The sequence below is a fragment of the Odocoileus virginianus genome, chromosome 12 (assembly GCF_023699985.2).
Source record: "Odocoileus virginianus isolate 20LAN1187 ecotype Illinois chromosome 12, Ovbor_1.2, whole genome shotgun sequence".
NCBI classification, from domain to species: Eukaryota; Metazoa; Chordata; class Mammalia; order Artiodactyla; family Cervidae; genus Odocoileus; species Odocoileus virginianus.
Window position 1 is genome coordinate 57386451 of NC_069685.1, and position 25317 is coordinate 57411767.

The window sequence follows — 25317 nt, forward strand, 5'->3', positions numbered from 1 at the left end:
TGGTAATTAGTAAATAAGCTGTTCTCCTGGTTCTGTGAGCCATTCTAGAAAATGACTGAGCCTGAGGAGGGAGTCCCGGGAAACCCCAGTTTATAACTGGTTGGTTAGAAGCACCAGAGGCCTGGGGGCTTCCCTGGTGGCTCAGAGGGTAAGGAATCTGCCTGCAATACAGCAGACCTGGGTTTGACCCCTGGGTGGGGAAGATCCCTCGGAGAAGGGAACAGCAACCCGTTCTAGCATCCTTGCCTGGAAAAGCCCATGGACAGAGGAACCTGGAGGTCCATGGGGTCACAGAGAGTTGGACATGACTGAGTGGCTGACACTTTCACACTGGAGGCCTGGACTCTGAAGTGGAGGTGGGGGCAGCCTTGGGCGGACTGAGCAAAGCCCCCAAACCCCAGCTAACCAACCAAACAGAAAGCATGGCGACTGGCGTCAGAAGTACTGAGGGCAGAGGAAGAAAACAGCTTTCCCTCTTGTGTGGGAGTTGCTTCCCCTGGACGCAGGCTGGGCAGGATGGACTAACCGGGCCTGGAGTCGGAGGAGGCCGATTCTCCTCCAGGCCCAGGCCCTGAGCTGCTTACCAGCCCCTGCCCGAACAGATTAGCACACATTTAGCAGCTCAGAACCATGCAAGTGACTTATCTCACGTTTTGTGGTCAGAGGCCCAGCAGGCCTGGCTGGTTCCCCCGTTCTGGGCCCCACAGGGCTGAAATCTAGGTGTGGGCCGGGCAGCGTCCTTACCTGGAGGTTCCGGGGACAGTCTGCCTGCAGGGTCACTCCACCGGTGGGTGAGCCTGGTCCCATATGCTGTAGGATGGAGGTGCCTGCCTCTTGGCGGGCGGTGAGCCCCCAGAGGCCTCACATTCTCCGAGAGCAGCTCAGACGCCTTGCCTGCCTCCTCTGTAGCTGACCCTCTCTGACCTCAGGTGGAACCACTTCTCTGCCTTTAAAGGCTCGCGTGGGATTCAATTGGACTCACCTGGATCCTCTCCCCACCTCAAATCTTCAACCACATCTTCAGTGTCTCTTTTGCCATGTCAGGCAACATATTCACAGGTTCCAGAGAGTCATCTCATGGTTTTATCCACTGACAGTCTCTGCTTAAACCATCTGTTTCATCAGAGGTTGCAAAAGGGTGGTATTTCTAACTTGTACTTTCAACAAACATTATGTAGGATTTTCCACTTAAAAATTTTGTTTCTTTATCAGTCGTGGCCGTTTGTTTATCCTGAAATAAAGTTTGTATGAGAAAGGCTGGGTTTATTTCTTATTCATTGTTTTCTGAAAAAAAAATACAAGGGGGAAAAGGTACCCTAGGTACTTTCAGTGATGATCTGTGACTACATGTTTCTTTTTTTTTATTTAAAAAACTTTTAATTGTAGGAAAATTGCTTTACAATGTTGTGTTGGTTTCTGCCATATAATAAGCCAAGTCAGACGATAACCAGGGACAATTTTGGGGTACCTGTTGACGGAGGAACTGGTGGGAGAGCCAAGTACACCTGGTGGCAGGTATCTTGGAAGGAGGTGGAGCTTTGAACAGGTGTGGCAGGCACTCTTGGTTGACTGACCCAACCCCCACCCATGGCTGTCTTCACCGCCCCCCTTCCTGGAGTCACTTTTAAGCTGCAAGCAATGCTATGACGACGGATCCGGGTAAGGAAACCTAAGACTTTGCTGGATGAGGCTTCGAATAAGACACCCTGTGGGTAGGTGTCCTCCACCTTTCTGCTCCTCCAGCCTGACGGCGAACCTGCCACCCAGAGGGGCAACAGCTACTTCAGTGCCAGGAAGACTCAACTAGACAACTAAAGAGGGTGGAGCCAGAAGGAGCTAGGGATGAGCGTGCCCCGAGTGACACTCAGCCATCTCTGGAGACAGTTTTCTTAAAAGAATTGATTTACTTATTTGGCTGTGACGGGTCTTTTGCATCGTGGCACACAGGCTTTCCAGCTGTGTTGCATGGGTTCCCGAGTGCGTGAGCTTAGTCGTCCTGCAGCGCGTGGGGTCTTAGTTCCCCGACCAGGGATCGAACCCACGTGCCCTGCACCGAGAGGTGGATCCCTAGCAGGGAAGTCCCTGGAGACGTTTCGGCTACTGCCCTTGGGGGTGGTGCGCCCGCATCTCCTGGGCAGGGAACTAGAGGCCGCTGCTCAATGTCTGACGCTGCTCACACCATGAAGAACTATCCAGGCCCGGACACCAACTGCCATGGTGGAGACAATCCGCTCCCGGGGAAAGCCTGACGGAGCTGTTGAGTGACTCCTGGATTGCCTGCCTTAGGATTTCATCAAATGGGACCAAAAAGACCCAATCATTTAAGCGCCTGAGTTGGGCTACCTGTAATGTGTGGCTGAGTGAATCTCAGCTTCCTAGAGCAGAGAAAGCTCTTGGATGGAAGCCCATCCCAGGGTAATCTTCAGAAGACACTTTAGAAGGATGATTCTGTGGGCACTTTCCACGGTTGTATGGGACATCCCAACTTTTCTCTGAAGCAGAGAGAAGACAACCATTCAGTCGCTTCTTTCGCTAGAAGATGCCAACACCAACAGTCCCCTCCACCCACGTCGCCAGTAGGATCGGCTGGGTCCAAGATTACAGGCCTAAATGAGAGGTTAGGAGTCATTAGAGGCAAGCATTTTCAGAACCGGTGGCCTCAGAATTAGGGGCCCATTCTCTTTTCCATGATTAAAACAATGTGTCTTTCTAGCTTAGATGTCAGTCATTCCAATGTACTGAAACAGTTCGAAAGGATTTCCTAGAATTAAATCATATTGGTCAGAAAAGTTTTGAAAGCTATTCATTATTATGCACAGGAAGGCATGGTATAAACATCTCCCCATGCTGGTGCAATTGAAGTATGATTTATCATTTAATCAACAATATTTCCCAGGTGGCTCAGTGATTAAAGAGCCCGCCTGCCAACACAGGAGATGCAAGTTGGATCCCTGGGTTGGGAAGATCCCCTGGAGGAGGAAATGGCAACCTACTCCAGTATTCTTGCCTGAGCAATCTCATGGACAGAGGAGCCTGGTGGGCTACAGTCCATGGGGTTGTGAAGAGTCAAACACGACTAACTGAACACTCACTGTCAAGCTGGTCACACCCACGGCTGGCAAGCCACGGTATCTTTTTCTCTTTTTTTCCTCTCCTTCCTCCATTCTTTCTCAGTGTTCCTCTATTTTTTCTCTTCTCTCTTCTCTTGTTTCCCTTGTGTTGGTTCCCTGCTGCTGGCACTGAGTGCATGCACTAAGATTCCTTCCTATTCTTGAGGAGAACAGTTTTGTAGGATGGAGCTGGGAACCCAATCTAATAAATAACCTGCAGGATCCTTCAGCAGTGAATAATAGCATTATTTCTGAGGGACACTCTTCCAACTCCCACACCTTTTAGACCTGCTAATGAATCCCTGCTTTTCCTTCTGACCAAGAAAGATGAAAGCAACTCAGGACCTGGTACCCTGGTCCTTCCCACTCTGTTCCTCCTGGGTGGCATTTCCCCTGCTTCCCTGGAGACCGAGGGAGGTTCTGATGGTCAGCACAGTTCCCTTCTCAGTTTCATATGAGGAATAATGAATCAGCGCTCCTGGGAGGTGAATTCTGATCACCGAAATAGTGTTGGAGGGAATAAGGTTAAGAAACGGAGGGGTTTGGAGCACCTGGTTCTCTTCATCTGGTCCAGAAGGAAGTTCCTCAGAACTTTGCTCTCATCATTCAAACTGTAGTTGACCAACCAGAAGATACAGAGATGCTGATATTGTATGACCAACTCCAGGACCGTCCAGAAACCTTCAGCCAAGTCAAAATCCTGTGCCCTGCTCCCCTTCTCCCAGGCATAGATGGTGAGCAACTCCAAGGCATACTTGGGGGGCAGAGACCCCTTTTGCTTCAGTTTGCATTCACACTGAGGGAAGAGCGGAAACATCAGCGATACTGGTTAAAGCAAGGAGGTGACACGCGCGTAGCAAGAAGATACACACAAAGGATGCTGTGGCCACAGTGGGACAAACTGCGTCATGAGACACAGCCTTGGGGGGACTGGTCTGCTGGTGGCCTGAGAAGGGCCAGTCTGCAGCTCAAAGGCAGCCACGCAGGCTTCTTTGTTGAACTTGGCTTTATGTGCCTTCCCAGAGTTATAACGTAGTCTTGTCCTGGATTTCGGTGGCTCGGACAGTAGAGAATCTGCCTGCAATGAGGGAGACCCGAGTTCCATCTTTGGGTCAGAAAGATGCCCTGGAGGAGGGCATGGCACCCTACTCCTGTACTCTTGCCTGGGGAATCCCAAGGACAGAGGAGCCTGGCAGGCTACAGTCCGTGGGGCCGCAAAGGGTCGGACACGACTGAGCGACTAACACTTTCATCACTTCCTAAAGCCCCACTCTGTGCTAATTATGTGGCCAGACATTCCACCTGCATCATTCATTCCTCATTCTCCAGCAGGCGGAGGTCACCGTGACGAGGTCATGGGGAAGCAAAGTCCTTTCTCAAGGTCACCCGGGAGCCCTGAGCGCTCTGAGCACCCCGGGGCTGAGTGTAGAGCGGGAAACCACAGAGTTCAGTCTTTTCCAGTTTCAGGAATCTGGACACAGAAAGGAAACATCTCCCGAAAGAGCAGCTATCCTGTGGGGGCTCAGAAAATGCCCCCATGAGCTGATGGAAGTGAAGGGAGGTAAATCAGTCCAGAAAATGCAGCCTGGTGCTGCCTGTCACTCCAACCTGCCTTCCAAGAGTAGCATCTGTGTGTGTTATGGGTGCCCATCAGTAGGTAAGCCATGCTGGCGACTTGTAGGCATGCACATCCCAACTTCATCCTCACTTCAGTTCCAGAATTCTTTGGGTGTCAGAGCAAAGGCAAAATAAACCACATGTATAGCAGCTTTGGGGGTATGAGGGGCTTACATCTGACCCAACTCAATGGGGTTAGTGATATGAACACCGCAAAGACACTCAGGTTAAGAGCGGGAAGATTCCGTAATGTGGTTCGGTCCCCACCCAGCATGGGCAAGTGTGAGCACCTGGTGAGTGCTGGTTTCGTGGTCACAGAGTACTGATAATATAAAGGCCAGGACTTCGCTGGTGGTCTGGGGGTAAAGAATCCGCCTGCCACTGCGGAGGACTCGCATTCAGCCTCTGGTCTGGGAAGATCTCACAAGCAGCGGGGCAACAGAGCCCCAACTATTACTGAAGCCTGCATGCCCAGAGCTGGCGCCCCATCACAAGAGAAGCCACCGCAACGAGAAGCCCGCACACCGCAACTGGAAAGTGGCACCTGCTCGCTGCAGCCAGAGAAAGCCCGCGTGCAGCCCACGCCCAGCGCAATCAAAAATCACCACGATAAGGGCTTCCCTGGTGGCTCAGTGGTAAAGAATCTGGCTGCCAGTGTAGGAGACACAGGTTTGATCCCTGGGCTGGGAAGATCCCACATGTGATAGGGCAACTGAGCCCATGTCCCACAACTACCGAGCCTGCGCTCCAGAGCCCGGGAGCCGCGACTTGTGAGCCCGTGTGCTGCAGCTGCTGAAGCCCGCGCACCGACAGCCCGTGCTCCACAAGAGAAGCCACCGCAGTGAGAACCCGTGCACCGCACTAGAGAGCAGCCCCCACCTGCCGCAATGAGAGAAAAGCCCGAGCGGCAACCAAGACCCAGTAAAGCCAAAAATAAATGAAAGCATTTTTAAAAATACAATAAATAAGTAATTAAAAATAATAATAGTGAGGTGGCTCTAGGACAAGAGCTGTCATACCCATTTGTACCAGTGCTTCACCAGGCGAATTAAATCCTTCAGTTTGGGGGGCAGGGAACGAACAAAATTGTGCTGTAGCTTCGTGAAACACGCAGAAAATTCTCCCCCCAGGGAAACATCAGAAGATTTATACAAACTGATGAGTTCAGCATAGGTCCTGGGGCTGGGTGTGGAGCCAGACATCAGTTCACCGAGCATGGGCAAGAAATTTACATTATGCTATTGTCTCTCCAGACAGTAACAGATCTCAAAACACTGTCAATACAATTTAATTCTGGGAAATTACTTTGAACTCTATTAGAGTATGTAAACTACTGATGTCTAATATCTCCCGAGTAATGAGTTATTAAAAATTATATGGTTTATATGACTATAGATGGCATTATTAAAGTGTTATCTAGATCTGCACTGTCCTATAGGGCAGCCATCAGCCAAGATGGCTATTTGCATTCAAACTCATTAAAGGAAAATTGAAAAATTTAGTTTGTCAGTAGCACTAGCCACATTTTAATAGATACAGATACACATTAATAGATTAATTATTAGACACCTACTAATAGATAAATAGATACACATTTAATAGCCACATTTCCATAGATACAGAACACAGATATAGGACATTTTTGTTATTGCAGAAAGGCTTTCTGGACAGTGCTAACCTGAACTTTGGAAACTATGGCCCCCAGATGACATCTGGCCCCTTTCTTGTTTTTATAAATAAAGCTTTATTGGAACACAGTCATGCTCACTTATTAATGTATTGCCTATGACTGGTTTCAAGCTACAAAGGCAGAGTTGAGTAGTTGTGATAGATACATTATGGTCCTTAAAGCTGAAAATATTTGCTCTCTTATCTTTTATAGGGCTTCCCTGGTGGCTCAGATGATAAAGAACCTGCCTGCAATGCAGGAGACCCAGGCTTGAAAAAGTTAGCTGACCTCCAATCTACATACTGTCATTTCCTCTCTAAAGACACTAAGAACCATTCAGAAGGAAAGTACCAGAGTCTTCTTGATTTTGATTTGGAAAATGCCTGACATGCCCTTGGTTTCTTTTAATACGTCATTGTGTATCTGTCACTTACAAATTGAATTTCTAAAGGAAATTTTTGCCTATGATTGAAGGTGAACACCCAGATTTCCTGTTTTTGCCTCAGAATTTCTCCCAAAGTCTATTTTAAAAATTTCCTCCCATGATACTTGAGGCATTTTATCTATAAATGTGTACTGAATTCCTGTGTACCTCATTCTCTGATAGACTCTGCGAGTGATACCGTGGGAACATATGATGCCGGTTCTGGCTGTTGCTGTTCTTGTTGAGTCGCTAAGTCACGTCCGACTCTGTGACCCCATAGACTGCAGCCTTCCAGGCTCCTCCGTCCATGGGATTCTCCAGGCAAGAGTACTGGAGTGGGTTGTCATTTCTTCCTCCAGGGGATCTTCCCAACCCAGGGGTCGAACCTGCATCTCCTGCATCGGCAGGTGGATTCTCTACCACTGAACCACCAGGGAAGCTCTCTGGCCTTCATCGGGATACTTAAATGAGAATGAAAATGCACACAGGTGTAAGATGTTGGTGTCATTATGTCACCTGTTGGGGCACTGGACCCCAGACTGATGAGTAAGTCACGTGACTTTCCCTCTACCCCGCCCCTGCCTCCATCACACCAGAATCCCTCTTCCTCTTCCAGAGGCTCAAATCTTGGGAGTCTTACCCAGGGCATTAAATGCAGGCAGCACATCAAAGTCAACGCTTTCACTGAGGACTTTGGATTTCAGAGTGAAGCTCGGCACCCAGCGAGCCTTCCATTTTGAAATCTCAAACTTCACTTCAAAATCCTTCTTCTGCTGACAGGCTTCCAGCTGCTTCTGGATTTCCTTGATGATGTTGCATCTCTCGTTTTGGGGGGAGGTGTAGCTTTTCAGCGAGTCTGCGAACACTACGAGGTTGGCATCGGAGCCAGTCTTCAGAGCCGTGCCTTTTGCAGTTGACCCCCCCAGGGAAGAAAGGCAAATCGAAATACAGCATTTTCTAAAGCTTGAGCCCCTCACCCCTGTGGGCTGGCACCTGTTGGGCTAATTGATAAGGTTGCCAGGGGTAGTCCCAAGTTTGTGTCTCCAATTAGGGCTAAGTCCTAAGCAGGGTGTTTCATTTTCCCAAGAAATAGAATCCTCTGATTCCAAAAATGGTTTGTCTCACACTTTTTGATGTGTGAATTTACCCACAAACAATGGATGGGTTAGTTTTAAATTACCTACTTCTCAAGTCAACGTCCTAAATACTTCTGGTAAAGATGCATTTATATTACATTATCTTAAACAATTGCGAATCACTATATTATACACCTTGTGTGTGCTCAGTCACTCAGTCGTGTCTGACTCTTTGCGACCCCATGGACTGTAGCCCACCAGGCTCCTCTATCCATGGGATTCTCCAGACAGAACACTGGAGCAGGTTGCCATCTCCTACTCCAGAGAATCTTCCTGGACCCAGGGATCAAACCTGAGTCTCTTGCATCTCCAGCATTGGCAGGTGGATTCTTTACCTCTGTGCCACCAGGGAAGCCCGACTGTATGCCTTACTGTGCCTTATATGATATTGTACAGCAACTACACTTGAAATCAATAAGTTTAAAAAGAGACCAGAGTGAGAAAAAAATATCTTCAACTAGTAGTAAAAATCTAAAATTTTCCCACTACAAGTGATACACTACAAGCCAAGGATGGGCAGGGATGGCCAAGCAGCAATCCTTCACCTCTGTGTCAACCTTGGAGGTTAACGCAGAATCAGAAGTCTATCGTGAATGGGAATTCCCTGGTGGTCCAGCGGTTAGAACTCAATGCCATAGGCCCTGGGGTTCGATACCTGGTAAGGGAATAGAGATCCTTCGAGACACACCATGTGCCCCACCCCAAAGTCTCTCGTCAATGACTTAAGCGGTGCCTCCGCATCCCCCACTGAGAGCTGGGGTCTCAGGCATTGATCTCCCCAGCTTCCCTCCCGCATCCTTTCCCTCACATTTCCGGTGGTCACATTTCTGGTGGTCACAACCCTTGCCGAGACCCAGGGACTGCTTAGTTCCCCGCCAAGAGCAAAGAAAAAGGCCAGGGTTCACCTGGATAACTTGAATCTTTGTAGTTGAATGTCAAAAGCAATTTTCTTCAAGGAATGAACAGATGGTTTTAAGAGCCTTCTTGATCTGGTCTTGGAAAGTCTGGTCGGGCTGGAGAAAGTCCTCGATGAACTTATCTAGCAGATGGCCTGGGGTCATATAGAGTGGTGCAGGCTGTGGAAGGAGCCAGCTGTGAGATGCCCCCTGCCAGCCACCACCTCCCATCCCGCTTCCTCCCCCGCCTCCTCTGTTCCACCGACCCTTCCCTCCTGCTCTCCAACCCTCCTGCTGGTACCTTTGTCATCTTGAGTTCTCATATCGACGTACCCTGAGTTTCAGGTGGTAGCCAAGATCCGCCTGAAACAAAAGCTGCCCTCCTTGCCCCGCCTTACCCCCAGGAGGGATCTGGCTCCTTCTCCCAAACAGGTTTGTGACGCCCCGGGCTCTGAATCACTCTCCAGTTTGCAGTTTCTGTTCTGGCTTCGTCTGCCAATGGCCAGTACCTCCTATGAATAGCTTCTCCTACTGCCGTGTTCCTTCCTTACCTTCCCACTCATTGTGGGTATTGTTGACTCCTGATGATCACACTCATTCCTTTTTTCAAGGTCCTATCAGACTCTGTTAAACACCCTGTGCCCAGGTGGACTGATTTCCAGGCGCTGCTGTAACAAACCACGGTTCTGGAGACTAAACACTTGAAATCAAAGCGTGGGCGGGGCCAGGCTCTCTCCAAAGGCTCCAGGAAGAATCCTTCCTCGCATCTTCCAGCTTCTGGCAGTCCTGCCGTCTTCCTTGTCTTGTGGCAGCACCACACCTACCCCTGCCTCTGTTGTTATGTGACCTTGTCCCCTCTGTGTCTGGCCCTGAGTGTCTTATAAGACCCAGTCATTGGATTCAGAGCCCACGCTGATCCAGGGTGACCCCTTAACCGATGATACCTGCAAAGACCCTGCTTCCAAAGAAGGTCACACGCTGAGGATCTGGGGGGATGTGAATTTTCTGGGACACTATTCGACCCTTCAAGGTAGGGGATGTTGTTCCCTCTAAGTGTGTGGAAGAGAGGGATGTCCTGGGGTCGGAGGGGCTGTGTGCTCATTCTGAAGGGGACAGTTCCCTGCTCTCGAATCAAATGGGGTTGTGGAGGGTGGGACCTGCTCACTCCCTCGCACCTGTGGTCGCTTCTGGAAGGAAACCATGCTCTGATGGGTAAAGGGGGTCTGACACCCGCCCAGAAGCGTGGTTCTCTCCTCTTCAGTAGAAAACGTCAGGTAGGATGTGCACTGTGGACCACAGCTCAAGACACCTCACCCGAGCCTCTTCTCTTTGCTCTTCTGCTCAGGCCTCAGTCTGCAGAGGCAGTTTGCTTCTTGCTCAGGGGACGGAAAACAGCAATACCCCTCCCCAGAGTCAGCGTCCTGCTCTGTGACTCTGCCTACCTTATGTGGCAGATGGGACCTTGCAGATACGATCAGACTTGTGTGGATCGATGAGCTTCTCCTTTGAGGGATGGGAGAGGGGAAGTCAGTGCATCTGGCTGTGTCATTAGTTTCCATCTCCAGCCTCACTTCTCACTCTCACCCCCACCCCCACCCCCATAGTGTGTGAAAGGGGCTAGGGCCTGATCCAGCATCTGCTGGGGGGGCCACCACCCACGTCTCCTGGGCTCTGCTCCATTTCACCTGTCACCACCTTCTCACCTGCTTCCTCTCTTGCAGAAACTAACCTCTCGTCTGCAGATGCCCTGTTCCTCTTTGTTCAGCTTTACACTTTACCATCATTTTAATGGGAGGGAAGGCCCCTAAGGGTGTGTGTACAGACTGAACCGTGTCCTCCTAAAAACTGCATTGAAGTCCCAACCTCTAGGCCCCATGCATGTGACCTTATTTGGAAATAGGGTCTTTGCAAAGAGGTAATCAAGTTAAGGGGCCGCCCCTGGTGGTGCAGTGGTAAAGAACCCGCCTGCTAATGCACGAGGTGCAGGCTTGATCCTTGGGTGAGGAAGATCCCTTGGAGCCGGAAATGGCGACCCACTCCAGTATTCTTGCCCAGGAAATCCTGTGGACAGAGGAGCCTGGAGGGCTGCAGTCCGTGGAGTCACAAAAGAGTCGGACAGTGAGCAAACAATGAAAAGAATCGAGTTAAGGTGAGGTCTTGCCTGTCGGCCCTTATTCTGTATGACCGGTGTCCTTATAAGAAGAGCAGAGAGACAGAGAAACAGACAAGCATGGAGGGCAGACACTGTGAAGACACAAGAGAGGTTCGCGTGACAACGGAGGTAGGGACTGGAGTGACGCTGCCACAAGCCAGGGGTTTCTGGCAACCATGAGAAGCTGGAAGAAGCATGGAAGCACCCTTCCTTGGGGACTTCAGAGGGAGCACGGTCCTCCGATGCCTCGATCTTGGCCTTCTAGTCCCCAGAACTGAGAAGGGATACATTTCTGTTGCTTTAAGCGACCAGCGCATGGTACTTTGTCACGGCGGCTCTGGGAAACCAACTTGGGGTGATCTTGGAGAGACTGCAGTCCAAGTGGCAGGCGGGCCCTGTCTGCAGCAGCGGTGCTGGGAAGTCCTCTCACCAGAACATTCCAAGATGGTCCAGGCGACTCGTTCTGCCTGAGAGAATGCAACCAGTTTTGAGCTTCGTTTTTTAGCAGTGGCCAGGAGATGTTATCTTTGCTCATATTATTGGTTGGGTCAGTTGGATCCAAGATTACCGGCCTATAAATTCCATTCGGTTAAAAAAAATAATAATCAGTTGGGTTGCTTGTGGGAGAAGAAGTCAGTTTAAGGGAAAGAGGGCTGGATTGGGCACTCAGGAATCTGTATTTTACCTCCTGCAGTTCCTCCCAATTGCTGAAGTGCTTTGTCTAAGATGTCCAGCCTCTCTGGTCTTGTTTACTCTGCTTCATAGACATGTTCCATTCATAAAATAATAAAACGATCTCCTCTTTTTGCTGACCCGTCTTCTTAGCCCCTTCTATGATGAGAAGTGCTTGCTTTGCGGACAAAAGGTGACAATGGTTTAGAATGTGAGAAATGCTGAAGCATTCCTCTTTCAGACAGACCTCTCTTTGCCTCCCTAACCACTGCAGCTGGTGTTCTTTTGACAGATCCCCTGGCTGGGGAAAGTGGGGATGGACCCTCATTCTAAGGGGGCACAGCCTGGCATGCAGATAAAGAGGGAAGGAGACACGGAAGGGGAAGCTTGGTACCTCGGGGCTTGGAGCTGGCTCAGCAGGATGTTGCAGATGGTCTCACCTCCAAAGCTGTAGTTGACCGTTCAATAGACACATAGCTGCTCCTGCTTCTCGATGAGCCTCAGAACAGTCCTGACACCTTCAGCCATATCAAAGTCCTCCGCTCCACACCCCTGTTCCCAGGCATTGACCGTAAGCAGCTCCAGTGCGTATGGAGGCAGCAGGGAGGAATTGTCCAGCTTTTCCTGGCACTGTGAGAGGAGAGAAGGCTGGCGGGTAACTCAGGACCCGTGCCAGGGTTCTGAAAGCAAGAAACTAGAAGTCTATAGGAAGTCACCATCCCCTGCTAGTGACCGAAGTGATATTGTGGCTAAAATTCCATAGAGTGACAATGGCAAGTTTTGGCAAGAATGTGCATCACCTGAAACTATCATACACAGCTGATGGGAGTGGGAATGCTATTCAGCTGTATTTACTAAAGTTAAATTTATATCTATATAGTCCATATATTTATTCATATATGCCATGTGTATATGTATACACATATACATACATATTCATATATGTAGCTAAGTTGCTTCAGTCTTTGCGACCCCATGGACTGTAGCCCACCAGGCTCCTCTGTCCGTGGGGATTCTCCAGGCAAGCATACTGGAGTGGGTTGCCATGCCCTCCTTATTTATATATAATAAATATATATTACATATGTAAGGTATGTGGACTTCCCAGGTGGAGCAGTAGTAAAAGGTTCCACCCCACCTGCCGATGCAGGAGAAACAGGAGAAATGGGTTTGATCCCCAAGTCAGGAAGATTCCCTGGAGGAAGAAATGGTACCCCACTCCAGTATTCTTGCCTGGGAAATCCCATGGACAGAGTAGCCTGGTGGGCTACAGCCCATGGGGTCGCAAAGAGTCAGATACAACTGAGCAACTGAGCATGCATGTGCGTGCGCACACACACACACACACACACACACACACACAGTATACCTTATAGCAAAGCGGTTTCACTCCTGCATTTTTACCCAAGAGGAACTGACTGCTTAAAGTCACCAGAAAGAAAGACATGTAGGGGAATATCCATTGTAGCCTCATTCATGACAGCCCCAATGTGGGAATGACCCACATGCCCCTTAGCAGGGGAATGCATCCAAGTACAGTGTATCAATGCAATGGAATAGTATCAAACAATGAAGAACCACTACTCCCTGCAACAACACGGAAAAACCTCTCAGGCCTAATACTGAGCAAAAGTACGTTTAGTATGATTCCACTGCCACCGAGTTTAAAAACAAAACTAATCTGTGGCGACAGATGTTAGGACAGAGGTTTGTTTGGGAGCAGTATGGACTGGGGTGCAGGAAATGTGCCCTATTTCGATCTGAGGATTGCCTAAAGGCTATAAGAATGCATCGAACTGTATTCCTTTGTGTGTGTGTGTTTGTGGCACATGGGATCTTACTTCCCCTACCGGGGTTTGAACCTGCACCCCCTGCATTGGAATGGTGGTATCTTAACCCCTGGGCCAGCAGTAAAGTCCTGAGCTGTATTCTTGAACGTGAACATGTTAGTCACTCAGTCATGTCCAACTCTTTGTGACGCTGTGGACTGTAGACCACCAGGCTCCTCTGTCCATGGGATTCTCCAGCCGAGAATACCAGAGTGGGTTTCCTCCTCCAGGGGATCTTCCTGACCCAGGGTCTCCTGCATTGCAGGCAGCTTCTTTACTGTCTGTGCCACCATTCTTAATAATGTTGTATTGACACTTTACCCAGGATGAATCATCTCAGTCAAAGGGAAACAGATGATAGATAGCAATAGACACACAATTTGAAATTTACCTTTTGACACCAGTACTTTACCAAGAGGATCAAATCCTTTAGTTTGCTGGGGTAGCTGCTAAAAAACTTCTCCTGGAGTTCAGTGAAGCAGACTGAGAACACACCGGGCCCGGCTTTCACCGTATCCAAGGATCTTTTGAGTTCTCAATAGCTCCAGAGGCTGAACTTCTCACTTAAGCCTGGTGTGAAAGAGAAGCAGAACGTCTGATTTTCAGGGAGCCTGGCCTTGGAGAGCCCACAAAGAAGGCTCGATGCGGCTAGATAGCACACGTTCACTGCTTCATCTGTAAGAGGATGGGGGTATTTGCATAAAAGGTGAGGGGTGGTCTGTCCTGCTAGATAATAAAATGTAGGTAGGCTAATATTTAGTAAAGAATGTAATTTAAAAATTCCCCTGTAGGTTCCTTTTCTCAGAAATGAAATGAAATGAAATGTCAGTCGCTCAGTCGTGACCAACCATCTGAGCTACCGGGGAAGCCCTGCTTTTCTCAGAAAGCAACCACTATTGCATAGTCTAAGGAAAAAAAAAAAAGAGAGAGAGAGATTCAAGTTTGGAATGTGTCACTCTGCCGCCATCTCGTGGAAACTTGTGGATACTTCATGTGAGGAAGACCTGGTCTTTCGTTCTCACATCATTCTTGCATGACGGGGTGAAGCCAACAGAGGGCGCTCTGGCCTTATCTCCAGCCACTGTGCTCTGAATCAGAGGCGAGAACATAGGATTTCCTACGAATTCTGAGTCACAGTTATTGTTTCGTCTAGGGAAAAAGAAAAAAAAGACAGAGAGATTCAAGTTTGGAATGTGTAACTCTGCCGCCATCTCGTGGCAGCTCCTGGATACTACATGTGAGGAAGACCTGGTCTTTTCGTTCTTACATCATCCTTGCATGACGGGGAGTAGCCAGCAGAGGGCGCTCTGGCCTTATCTCCAACCGCCCTGCTGTGACCCAAAGGAGTTCAGTTCAGTTCAGTCGCTTAGTCTGTCCGACTCTGCGACCCCGTGAACCGCAGCACGCCAGGCCCCCCTGTCCATCACCAACTCCCGGAGTCTACCCAAACTCATGTCCGTTGAATCAGTGATGCCATCCAACCATCTCATCCTCTGTCGTCCCCTTCTCCTCCTGCCCTCAATCTTTCCCAGCATCAGGGTCTTTTCCAGTGAGTCAGCTCTTCGCGTGAGGTGGCCAAAGTATTGGAGTTTCAGCTTCAACATCAGTCATTCCAATGAACACCCAGGACTGATCTCCTTTAGGATGGACTGGTTGGATCTCCTTGCAGTCCAAGGGACTCTCAAGAGTCTTCTCCAACACCACAGTTCAAAAGCATCAATTCTTCAGTGCTCAGCTTTCTTTATAGTCCAACTCTCACATCCATACATGACCACTGGAGAAACCATAGCCTTGACTAGATGGACTTTTGTTGACAACGTAATGTCTCTGCTTTTTAATATGCTGTCTAGGTTGGTCATAACTTTCCTTCCAAGGAGTAAGTGTCTTTTAATTTCATGGCTGCAGTCACCATCTGCAGTGATTCTGGAGCCCCCAAAGTAAAGTCAGCCACTGTTGCCACTGTCTCCCCACCTACTTGCCATGAACCAGAGGAGAGAACATAGGATAGAACATAGGATATCCCACGAATTCTGAGTCACACTGTCTCTTCACCTTGTCTCCAGCCCTCCTGCTGAAATGGTCCTTGCCTCCTCCCACCCCCACCATGTTCTCTGTCTGCCTTTTGCCTGTGAAAAACTTTAGTCAAAGGATAAGTGTAACCAGAGAGATGAGAACATGCAGAAATAAAGGAAAAGAGTCAAAGGAGACCAAATAATAATAATGAAGTCATTAAACATAATTGAGCTACAGTCCATGGGGTGGCAAAGATTCAGACTTGACTAAACGACTAACTCAACATTAAGCTTAGCCAAGGACCTTTGAGAGTTTCCTTCTCAAGGATTATAGATAACATTCTGAGCCATATCTGTGAGCTGTCATATAGATACTAAAACTCCAGGTGGAAGAACTTAACTACACGATGACCAGACTGTACCCATGACATGAGCTGCCACAGTTCTGAGAATGGACCCCAAAGAAAATGGAAATAAACCGACCCTGGAACTGAAGATAAACTGCACCTAAAACTATTGAGATGATGCTGGTCAGATCACTGATGACCAATATGAAGATGACTGTCAGAGCTGACTGCACTTTTTCTTCATGTAGCGCCCTCCCTTGGTCTATAAAAGCTTGTCTCCACTATCAGCGGGAGGAGTCAACCTTTGGACAGATGTCTGCCCTCCCCCAAAGTTGCTGGCATCTGAAATAAAGCTAACTTTCCTTTCATCAGCTTGGCCTATTTATTGACTTTAGGACGGTGAGCAGGTGGACCCACACACCTTTCAGTAACACTTTGAGTCAGGCATGTATTCTCAATTCTTACTGTCTGAAAGGCCCTGGAAGTTAGCTTTTTCTAGCTTTGATCTTACAGTTGGACAAAGGTGGGTTAGTAGTAGGATCAGGGTGAGAATTCAGGGCTGCCTGACTCACAAACTGCTGCATTTTTTTCTCTGAACTAGGTCACCTTTCTGTGAATGTGAGTCATCAGGTTGTGTGTGTGTGTGTCCACTTTGAAGGCACCAGGCCTGACACTTAAAAGACTCGGGCTTTTATTCTATTTCTGTCAGTAACTGGGTGTGTGGCCCCGGATACAGTCATTTTTTTCTGATTCCATTTGTTTAATGAGGGGTTGGATGTCAACGCTGATATTTAAGTTTGTGATAATATATGTACCTAATGCTTGACACTAAGCTGTGACTATGGTGAGTCTTATTCACTCAATCAACCAACCATCCATCCATCCAGTCAACCATCCTTCCATCCATTCATCCATTCATCCATCCAGTCAACCATCCTTCCATCCAACCACGGATCCATTCAAACAGTTGCCCATGGAAGAGCCTTGCCTTGATGTTGACCTGATTAGAGGGCAACTCCAAACCTGCTCTAGCTGAACTTTTCTCAGATGTTTTCCCCATTTTCTACCTCTAACCAGTGTTTATTCTAGTTTACATCTTCACTATGATCCGCAGAGCAGCAACCACCATGAAGCTGGATGGAAATATAGAATTCTGGACCCCAATCTCTTGAAGCAGAACCATCATTTTAACAAGTTTCTCAGGGGATTTGTGTGCATATCACAGTTTGAGGAACTCTACTCTAGGTTTCAGAGCCTAGAACATTTTCTCCAAAGTCAATTAGGAGTTAAAGAAGAGGTTCTAAAGAACAGAGTAAGCTCAAGGTAGGAGGAGTCTTCTCTGGTGGCTGAAACAGTAAAGAATTTGCCTGCTCTGCAGGAGATGAGGGTTCGATCCCTGGCTGGGGAAGATCCCTTGGAGAAGGGAATGGCAACCCACTGCAGTATTCTTGCCTGGAGAATTCCATGGACAGAGGAGCCTGGCAGGTTACAGTCCGTGGGGTCACAAAGAGTAGGACACAACTGAGCGATTAACACTTTCACTTTCTTTTCAATTTCAGTGGTATTTACTCCATCCCCAAGCTACTCACCACCTCTTTCATTGGCTTTGTTCTCCTGACAAGCCCTTCCAGACCCACACCTCCAACCCTCCCACCACCCTGCACACACCCGGAGGCTCACCCAGAGCATTGAAAGGGATGCTCTGCTGTTTTGTGGAAAGCTGGACAGCGACCCTGGAGCTCCTGTTGGTGTTCTGGAGCTCCATCTTGGCTGCCAGATTCAGCGTGCACTCACAGTGTTTCATCTGTGCCCAGATTTTCCCGAGAAGTTCATATTGTCTCTTTTCCTGGTCCTGGAATTGCTCAAGGTCCCCGAAGAAGGCGACAAGGGTACCATGGGAGTTGCCTCTCAAGACCGTTCTCCGGCCACAGGAGCCCCCCTACCAGCAACAGAGAAGCAGATGTGAAAGTCTGAACCCTCTGAGGTCACTGGGCACCCCACAGGCAGGCGTATTTCTCAACTCGAGCAGAAGTCCCACACGTCACCGTCCTCTAAGAGCTGAGTGGCGGTGGTCATCTGTCCACCCAGGGAGCTGAATCAGGGCACCCACAGCAGCCCTTTCCCTACGAGCCCCGGACAGGAGGCCACTTGGATGACCTTCAGCAGTAGAGTGGACAGGAGTGGTGTGCCCACACAAGGGAATACATGGCAACAACGCAATGAGAAAACAGCTGCACACAACATACGTTTCATCAACCGGTGGGTCAGAAGCAAAGCCCGCACATTAATGCCACACCGTGCATGATGTCTTAGACAGGGAGACCAACCTGCTCAGTTTTAGCCCTGAGATGTCCATGTCCCAGAAAACCCTTCAGCCGCAGACAAACCTGAAAGGTTGGTCACTCTATACAAAGTTTAAAAACAGGCAAAACTAATCTATGCTGTTTGAAGTCAGGAGCATGGTTGGCTGGGGTTGAGGGTAATGACTAGACAAGGGGCCCAGGGACTCTTGGGTGGGGGCTGGGAAAATTTTATTTCTTGATCTGGGTATAGGTCACACATGTTATCTTGTCTGTGGCAATCCATCAAGCTGTACACATATGTGCACTTGTACATATTATTTTAATGAGAAAAAAGTTAACAATATTGAGAGGTAGGATTGCACAGTGGTTAAGGGTGCATGCTCCCAAACACATTGTCGCCACTGTTTAGTTGCTCAGTCGTGTCCAATTCCGCGACCCCATGCACTGTAGCCCACCAGGCTCCTCTGTCCATGGGATTTCCCAGGCAAGCGTACTGGAGTGGGTTGCCATTCCCTTCTCCAGGGGGCCTTCCTGACCCAGGGATCAAACCCATGTCTCCTGCCCTGCAGTGTGGACTCTACCATGGAGCCCCCAGGGAAGCCCTCCCAAATAGATTCCCAGAGCTTAAAATCCCAGGTCGAATGCCAACTAATAATAACTTCCCCAAGCTTCATTTTCCTTATCTGGGCCAAAACAGGAGACACCACGTGCCTATGTGTCTTTACTCCTAGGGCTAGTGGGTGTGTGAAAGGGCAGAGGCCAGAAAGTACATGACCGTGACCGCAGAGAAGTGCGATTCCGGTGCTGGAGAGCGTGAGGGTGGGGCTGAGCAAACGTAATCCCCTCCCCACCCTAGGGTCCTGGCACCTTCCCAGCATCATTTCTTCCTCAAAATTCCAGAATCTTCAGCCTCCACCCTAGGGTTTGTGCCAGAGCACCAAACATGTCTTAACTGATGAGGCCTCCCACCTCCTTGGAGTTGAGAAATCACAGAACATCCTCGAATAGTTTTACTGAACTCTTGCAGGCTCAGTTTACTTGTCTGTAAGATGGGGAGGATAAAAATGATACAAGTAACCACAGCTAATTTACTGCTGTAGCTTTGTACCAAGCTCTTGCCAGAGCATCATGCGTTTAAGCCTCTTAACACTTGGCACTGAGTATTATTCCCCTCCCATTTTACACGATCAGACACTGAGGCACAGAGAGGTTAAGCAACCTACCTCGGGTCACACAGCAGCAAGGGGCAGAATCAGCGCTCTCCCAACGTGTACCCCTAAACTCTACACCCTGTTCCATCCTGTCACTCGCGTGTGGGCTTAGACAAGGTGATGTCTGCGCGCCCAGGGCCCAGAACACAGCGGCTGCTGAGCGCCAAGTCCTCCTTCCTCCCGGGTCCCAGAAGCACCGAGCCCAGCCATCTACTCACCTTGGCCACCCCTGTCGCGGTGAGGGATTGGCAGGGTTTCTGCAGGACTGCACAGATGGTGTCCACTGACTGGTCGATGTCTTTCTGACAGTCTTCAGAGGGCCTCAGGTAGTTCTGGATAAACTCCTCCAGTTTCTCAGAAGGCTGTTCGTAGAGGTGGGCCTCCCAGCTGCCCATGGCTCTGACTGGCTGCTGAGATGACAGCTGGAGGCAGAGCGGGAGGCTGAGAATAAGGAACTTCTGTGTGCAGGGGAGGAGAGGGGAGAAACCCGAAACTTACACCAGGGGAAAAGGAAACTCACAGAGTTTTCCGGCCCAATCCAGGCTTCAATCCAGGCCTTGCCCCCAGCCTTTCCGCTGCTCTCAAGGGAGGCTTGTAGTTAAAAACATGGCCCCTTGAGCCGGATTATGAGGGCTTGATATGGGTTATGTCTGTGTCTTTGAGCACACTGCCAGCCCTTTTTGTGCCTTGATTTCCCCATCTGTAAAATGGGGGTAACAATGGTACCTATCTCACAGGCTTAATACAAAGATTCAAATACTTGCAAAGTGCTTACAACAGGACCTGGTACATGACTAGTGCTGTAAAGTGTTTGTAAAGCAAATAATTTCACAGGGGGCCAGAGGTCGTCTTTTTTTTTATATATAATTGAAGTATAACTGATTTAAAATATTGTGTTAGTTTTCAGGAGTATAGCAAACTGATTCAGTTATATTTACATCTAAACATATAATATATATAACGTAAAACTTACTTTCCCAGAGGTCATCTTTTGAGGCCCTTTCCCCCTCTCCCTGTTCCCAATGGCTTGGGAAGTCAGAGTTGATGAGAACAGTGAGGAGAAGAGACCAGAGAGGGCCCTGACTTGTTTAGGGACACACAGCAAGGCAACGGCTCAGCCACTCGGGTTCCAGTTCTGCCCCTGAGCAAACACAGGTCCCCAGAGGCCTGCTCCTGCGGGCCCAGGCGCTCGGCACACACGTGACCACCTGGCAGGTTTCGTCGGGCATTGAGCCACACCCAGCAAGGAAAGAAAACATGCCCAGTAGCACACAGGCCAGAGAGGAGACAGACGTGCACCTCTTGCGTCCAGAACCATGAAAACGAAACTCCTGGGCAGCTCCCACTGGCTTCCTCCGTAACACAGAAGGCAAACATCTCCAAGGGGGACAGGAACAGACCCCTTTCTCTGCTGTGATGATTAATTTTATTATTATTATCTTTTTAATGGTATTTATTTATTTGTAGTTTTCGGCTGCGCTGGGTCTTCATTGCTGTCAGCGGGCATTTTCTAGTTGCAGCGAGTGGAGGCTACTCTCCAGTTGGGGACATGGGCTTCTTATTACCTTGAATTCTCTTGTTGCGGAGTTCGGGCTCCAGGGTATGCAGGCTCGGTAGTTGCGGCACATAGGGCTTAGTTGTTCTGTGGCCTGTGGGATCTTCACAGACCAGGGATTGAACTTCTGTCCTCTGCATCGGCAGGCAGATTCTTAACCACTGGACCACCAGGAAAGTCCTGTGATGATTAGTTTTGTATGTCAACTTGACTTTGATCATGGTATTCAGATATTTGGTCAAACATTCTTCTAGAATTTTTTTTTTTGGAGTATGTTTTTAAGATGAGCTCAACATTTGTAAACTTTGGGGAAAGCAAATTGTTCACTATAATGTGGGTGGGCCTCGTCCAATCAGGTGAAGGGATGAAAAGGAAAAGGTCTGCTCTCTCCCTGAGGAGGAGGCAATTCCACAAGCAGATGCTTCTTTGGGTTTCCAGCCATCCTGGCCGCTCTACCCTGCAGAATTTGGACTCACCGGCCCCTGCAGTGGCATAGCCAATTCCTTAAAACAAACTTTTCTCTAAATCTAGATTTATAAAACCAATTGGTTCTATTAACCTCAAAAGTAAAGCAACCATTGTTTTACCAGCAAAATGGGTTTATTTGGGAACAGCAAAGAATTTCATTTTTGGACAAGCAGGCAATAGCAAAAAGCCACAGGCAAGTCCAGCCAACAAAGAAGAGGAATATTACTTTATAGAGAAAAAAGAAGAAGTTAGGAGGAGTTGTTTGAACACATGTCCGTTGGAGGAAAGCAAGAATTCAGGGTGATAATGGGTTCTCATTGGCTCAGTTGCCAGGGGAGTTGGCTTCCTCCAGGAGAGATGCAATGTACATCTTTCCTGTCCTGGCCTGTCATTGATGATTTTTCCCTGTTGATCATTCTTCCTGTTGGGGGTGTCTTAATTAACTTGTCTTTCCTGGGATTGACCTCAGAGGTATTTGAGGTGTGAGAGGTCCCTCTCTGGTCTTCTAACTCCATGAGGTTTCTGTTTGTGAGTTCATTTCCACAGTTTGGTTTCTCTGGAGAAACTTGATGATCGCTCCTGTCCATAAAGGGCCCTTCCTTGCCCTTATCTGACTTCTAAAACACCTAGAGGTAGGCTGGGCTTAGGTCATAAGGCTTCTTTTCTAAATGAAAATATAGAGGCTCAGAGAGCTGAAAAATATTTGTCCGAGGTCATACAGCTTGTAAGTTATCTAGCTAGCTTCTAACTACCTGCTTTCTAAAGTCTGTGCATTTTTACTTAAAAAAATATTTTATTTTGAAATCTTCTGAAACACAAAGAACTCTCTTATATTCTTGATCTTGAATATTTCACCATATTTGCTCCTCATTCTCTGTGTACATTGTATTATCAGTATTATTATTACTGAGTCATGTGAGTTGTATGTTGCAGGTATTATGTCTCTTTACTCTTAAAAATATATATATATACATATATATATATAAACTTAGTTTTTCAGAGTGGTTTTAGGATCCCAGAAAAACTGGGCAGAAGCCAAGAGATTTCTTATATACCCCACTGCCACCACCCCACCACAACCACCATCACGCCAGCCTCCTCCCACCCCCAACAACATTCTGCAGTGGTATTTGAGCTGAGCCCCAAAGAATTGATGCTTTTGAACTGTGGTGCTAGAGAAGACTCTTGAGAGTCCCTTGGATTCCCAAGGAGATCAAACCAGTCCATCCTAAAGGAAAACTGTCTTGAATATTCTTTGAAAGGACTGATGCTAAAGCTGAAGTTCCAATACTCTGGCCACTTGATGCAAGGAACTGACTCATTGGAAAAGACCCTAATGTTGGGAAAGATTGTGAAGGCAGGAGGAGAAGGGGATGACAGAGGATGAGATGGTTGGATGGCATCACCTACTCGATGGACATGAATTTGAGCAAGCTCCAGGAGTTGATGAAGGACAGGGAAGCCTGGCTTGCTGCAGTTCATGGGGCCGCCAAGAGTCGGACACGACTGAGCGGCGGGACTGAACTGATCTGAGAGGTGAGAGCGCCCCCTTCTGGTCTCCTGGCTTCACTTAAAACGGGGTTTCCCGTTTCCAAGTTCAGGTTCAGTTTCACATCAGTATCCCCTAGCAGGGTGGGACACTTGTTAACAACCGAGTAACCCACACGGACACATCATAACCCCCCAGACTCCTTTAAGTTCAATTCAGTTCAGTTGCTCAGTCGTGTCCGACTCTTTGCGACCCCATGAATCGCTGCACGCCAGGCCTCCGTGTCCATCACCAACTCCCGGAGTCTACCCAAACCCATGCCCATCGAGTCGGTGCTGCCATCCAGCCATCTCATCCTCTGTCGTCCCCTTCTCCTCCTGCCCCCAATCCCTCCCAGCATCAGGGTCCTTTCCAATGAGTCAGCTCTTCGCATGAGGTGGCCGAAGTACTGGAGTTTCAGCTTCAGCATCAGTCCTTGCAATGAACACCCCGGACTGATCTCCTTGAGGATGGACTGGTTGGATCTCCTTGCAGTCCCAGGGACTCTCAAGAGTCTTCTCCAACACCACAGTTCAAAAGCATCAATTTTTCGGCGCTCAGCTTTCTTTATAGTCCAACTCTCACATCCATGCATGACCACTGGAAAAACCATAGCCTTGACCCGGCAGACTCCTTTACTCTTTAAAAAAAAAAAAAAAACCACTTTTATCTGTTTATTTGTTTGGTCGTGCTGGGCCTTTGCTGCTGTGCAGGCTTTCGTCTGGCTGCGGCGAGCCGGGGCTGCTCTCCCGTCGTGGTGCTGGGGTGTGCGGGCTTCTGGCTGTGACACCCCCTTGTTGCAGAGCACAGGCTCTGGATGCGCGCAGACTTCAGCAGCTGTGGCCCGTCGGCGCTAGGCAGCAGTCTCAATAGTTGTGGTGCCCCGGGGCCTGGCTGACCCGAGGCATGTGAGATCTTCTGGGACCAGGGATCGAACCCGTGTCCCCTGCCTTGGAAGACGGATTCTGAACCACTGGACCACCAGGGCGGTCCCTCGCTAGCATATCCTTTATGGCCTCAGTAGAGCTGTATTCTCTGCTTTTCCACGGGAGATAATTTGGTGGGGTTTTTTGTTTTTTTTTTCTTTCTGGATTTATACAGCACATCGGCCCCCAGCACATCCACTTCCCTGACCTTTTCATCCCATCTCCCACCATCTCTCATGGGAATATCACCAGGCAAAGGCTCGCATTTGATCCGTTCTAAGAGCCTGGCTAAGAGCGAGTCTGCGCCTTCTCCTGGGGTCCTTGCCAGGGTGTGAAGTTCTGCAGTCCAGGAGGGACTTCCAAATCAATAAGCTGTTGGTCATCTGATCTGACCCTGCCGCCCCTTGATAAAGTGCCCTTGGGGTCACTCCCCCACACACCCACCTGCCTTGTGCTGGTACATGCTGCCGGGTCTTCCGGCTGTTACGGATCCAAGTCCATTCCTCCCTCAACAGGCCCAGCATGCCCCCAGCTGGGCTGTGTTGGACTTGACCATACTTACAGTCCTAGTGGGCAGGAGGGGAGATGGATACTGCTCCTCGGAGTTGGGGGGTGTCTTACGGGCGAGAAGCCCTTGCCCGGGGGCAGATGCTAGCTTTTAATAGCAGGGGTGGATAGGATAGTTCTGAACCAGAAACCTTGCTTTACTGTTTCTTGTGGTCATACAAGCAGTATAAATTACAGCCCAAAATTAATAATAATCTGAAAACTCAGGAAAGTATAAGGATGAGCACCTCTCGGTTAGGTTCAGCTACATCTCAAGTACTCAATAGCCATCCGTGACTAGTGTCTACTGAATTACACAGGGGCAGTTCTAAAATTTTTCCCAGGTAAATAATCAGAGATGTGGACAAAGGATGAACTAAAGATGCTTGTCTCAGGATTATCTGTAGCTGAGAATTGAAAGGACCCTCATCTCTCGAATAGTAGAGTATTCCACAAAATGTCAGCTCCACGAGGCAGGGAGTTTTGTCTGCTTTACTCATTGTTAACCTCCAATACTTTGGCCACTTGATGAGAAGAGCCGACTCATTGGACGAGACCCCAATGCTGGGAAATATTAAAGGCAAGAGGAGAAGAGGGTAGCAGAGGATGAGATGGTTGGATGGCATCACCAGTTTAATGGACAAGAATTTGAGCAAACTCTGAGAGATAGTGAAGGACAAGGAAGCCTGGCGTGTTACAGTCCATGGGGTTGCAAAGAGTCAAATACAACTCAGTGACTGAACAACAGTGATCCAGTGGCCAGAACAATGCTTGGCACAGAGCAGGTGCCCAATTAATATTTTTAATTGAATCAGTGAATATGCTCACACACACACAATATGTAGATATACTTCTTGGCACTGTACCTTGAGGTTAATTAACACCCAACAAATGGCATTTGCTACCATTTTTGTTA

At 48.7% G+C, this 25317-nt stretch overlaps 1 protein-coding gene across 1 annotated transcript in view; it reads right to left on the minus strand.

The window, feature by feature from the left end:
• Positions 1 to 1344: 1344 nt before the first annotated feature.
• Positions 1345 to 25317, minus strand: part of OAS2 (2'-5'-oligoadenylate synthetase 2) — a 31715-nt gene continuing 7742 nt past the window's right edge. The window contains 10 exon segments of the mRNA XM_070475351.1: positions 1345 to 2606; positions 3662 to 3906; positions 5747 to 5942; positions 7466 to 7744; positions 8863 to 9032; positions 11435 to 11576; positions 12071 to 12306; positions 13897 to 14075; positions 17545 to 17803; positions 19597 to 19800. Of these exon segments, the coding sequence (XP_070331452.1) occupies positions 2435 to 2606; positions 3662 to 3906; positions 5747 to 5942; positions 7466 to 7744; positions 8863 to 9032; positions 11435 to 11576; positions 12071 to 12306; positions 13897 to 14075; positions 17545 to 17803; positions 19597 to 19800 (2082 nt within the window). The 3' untranslated portion in view covers positions 1345 to 2434.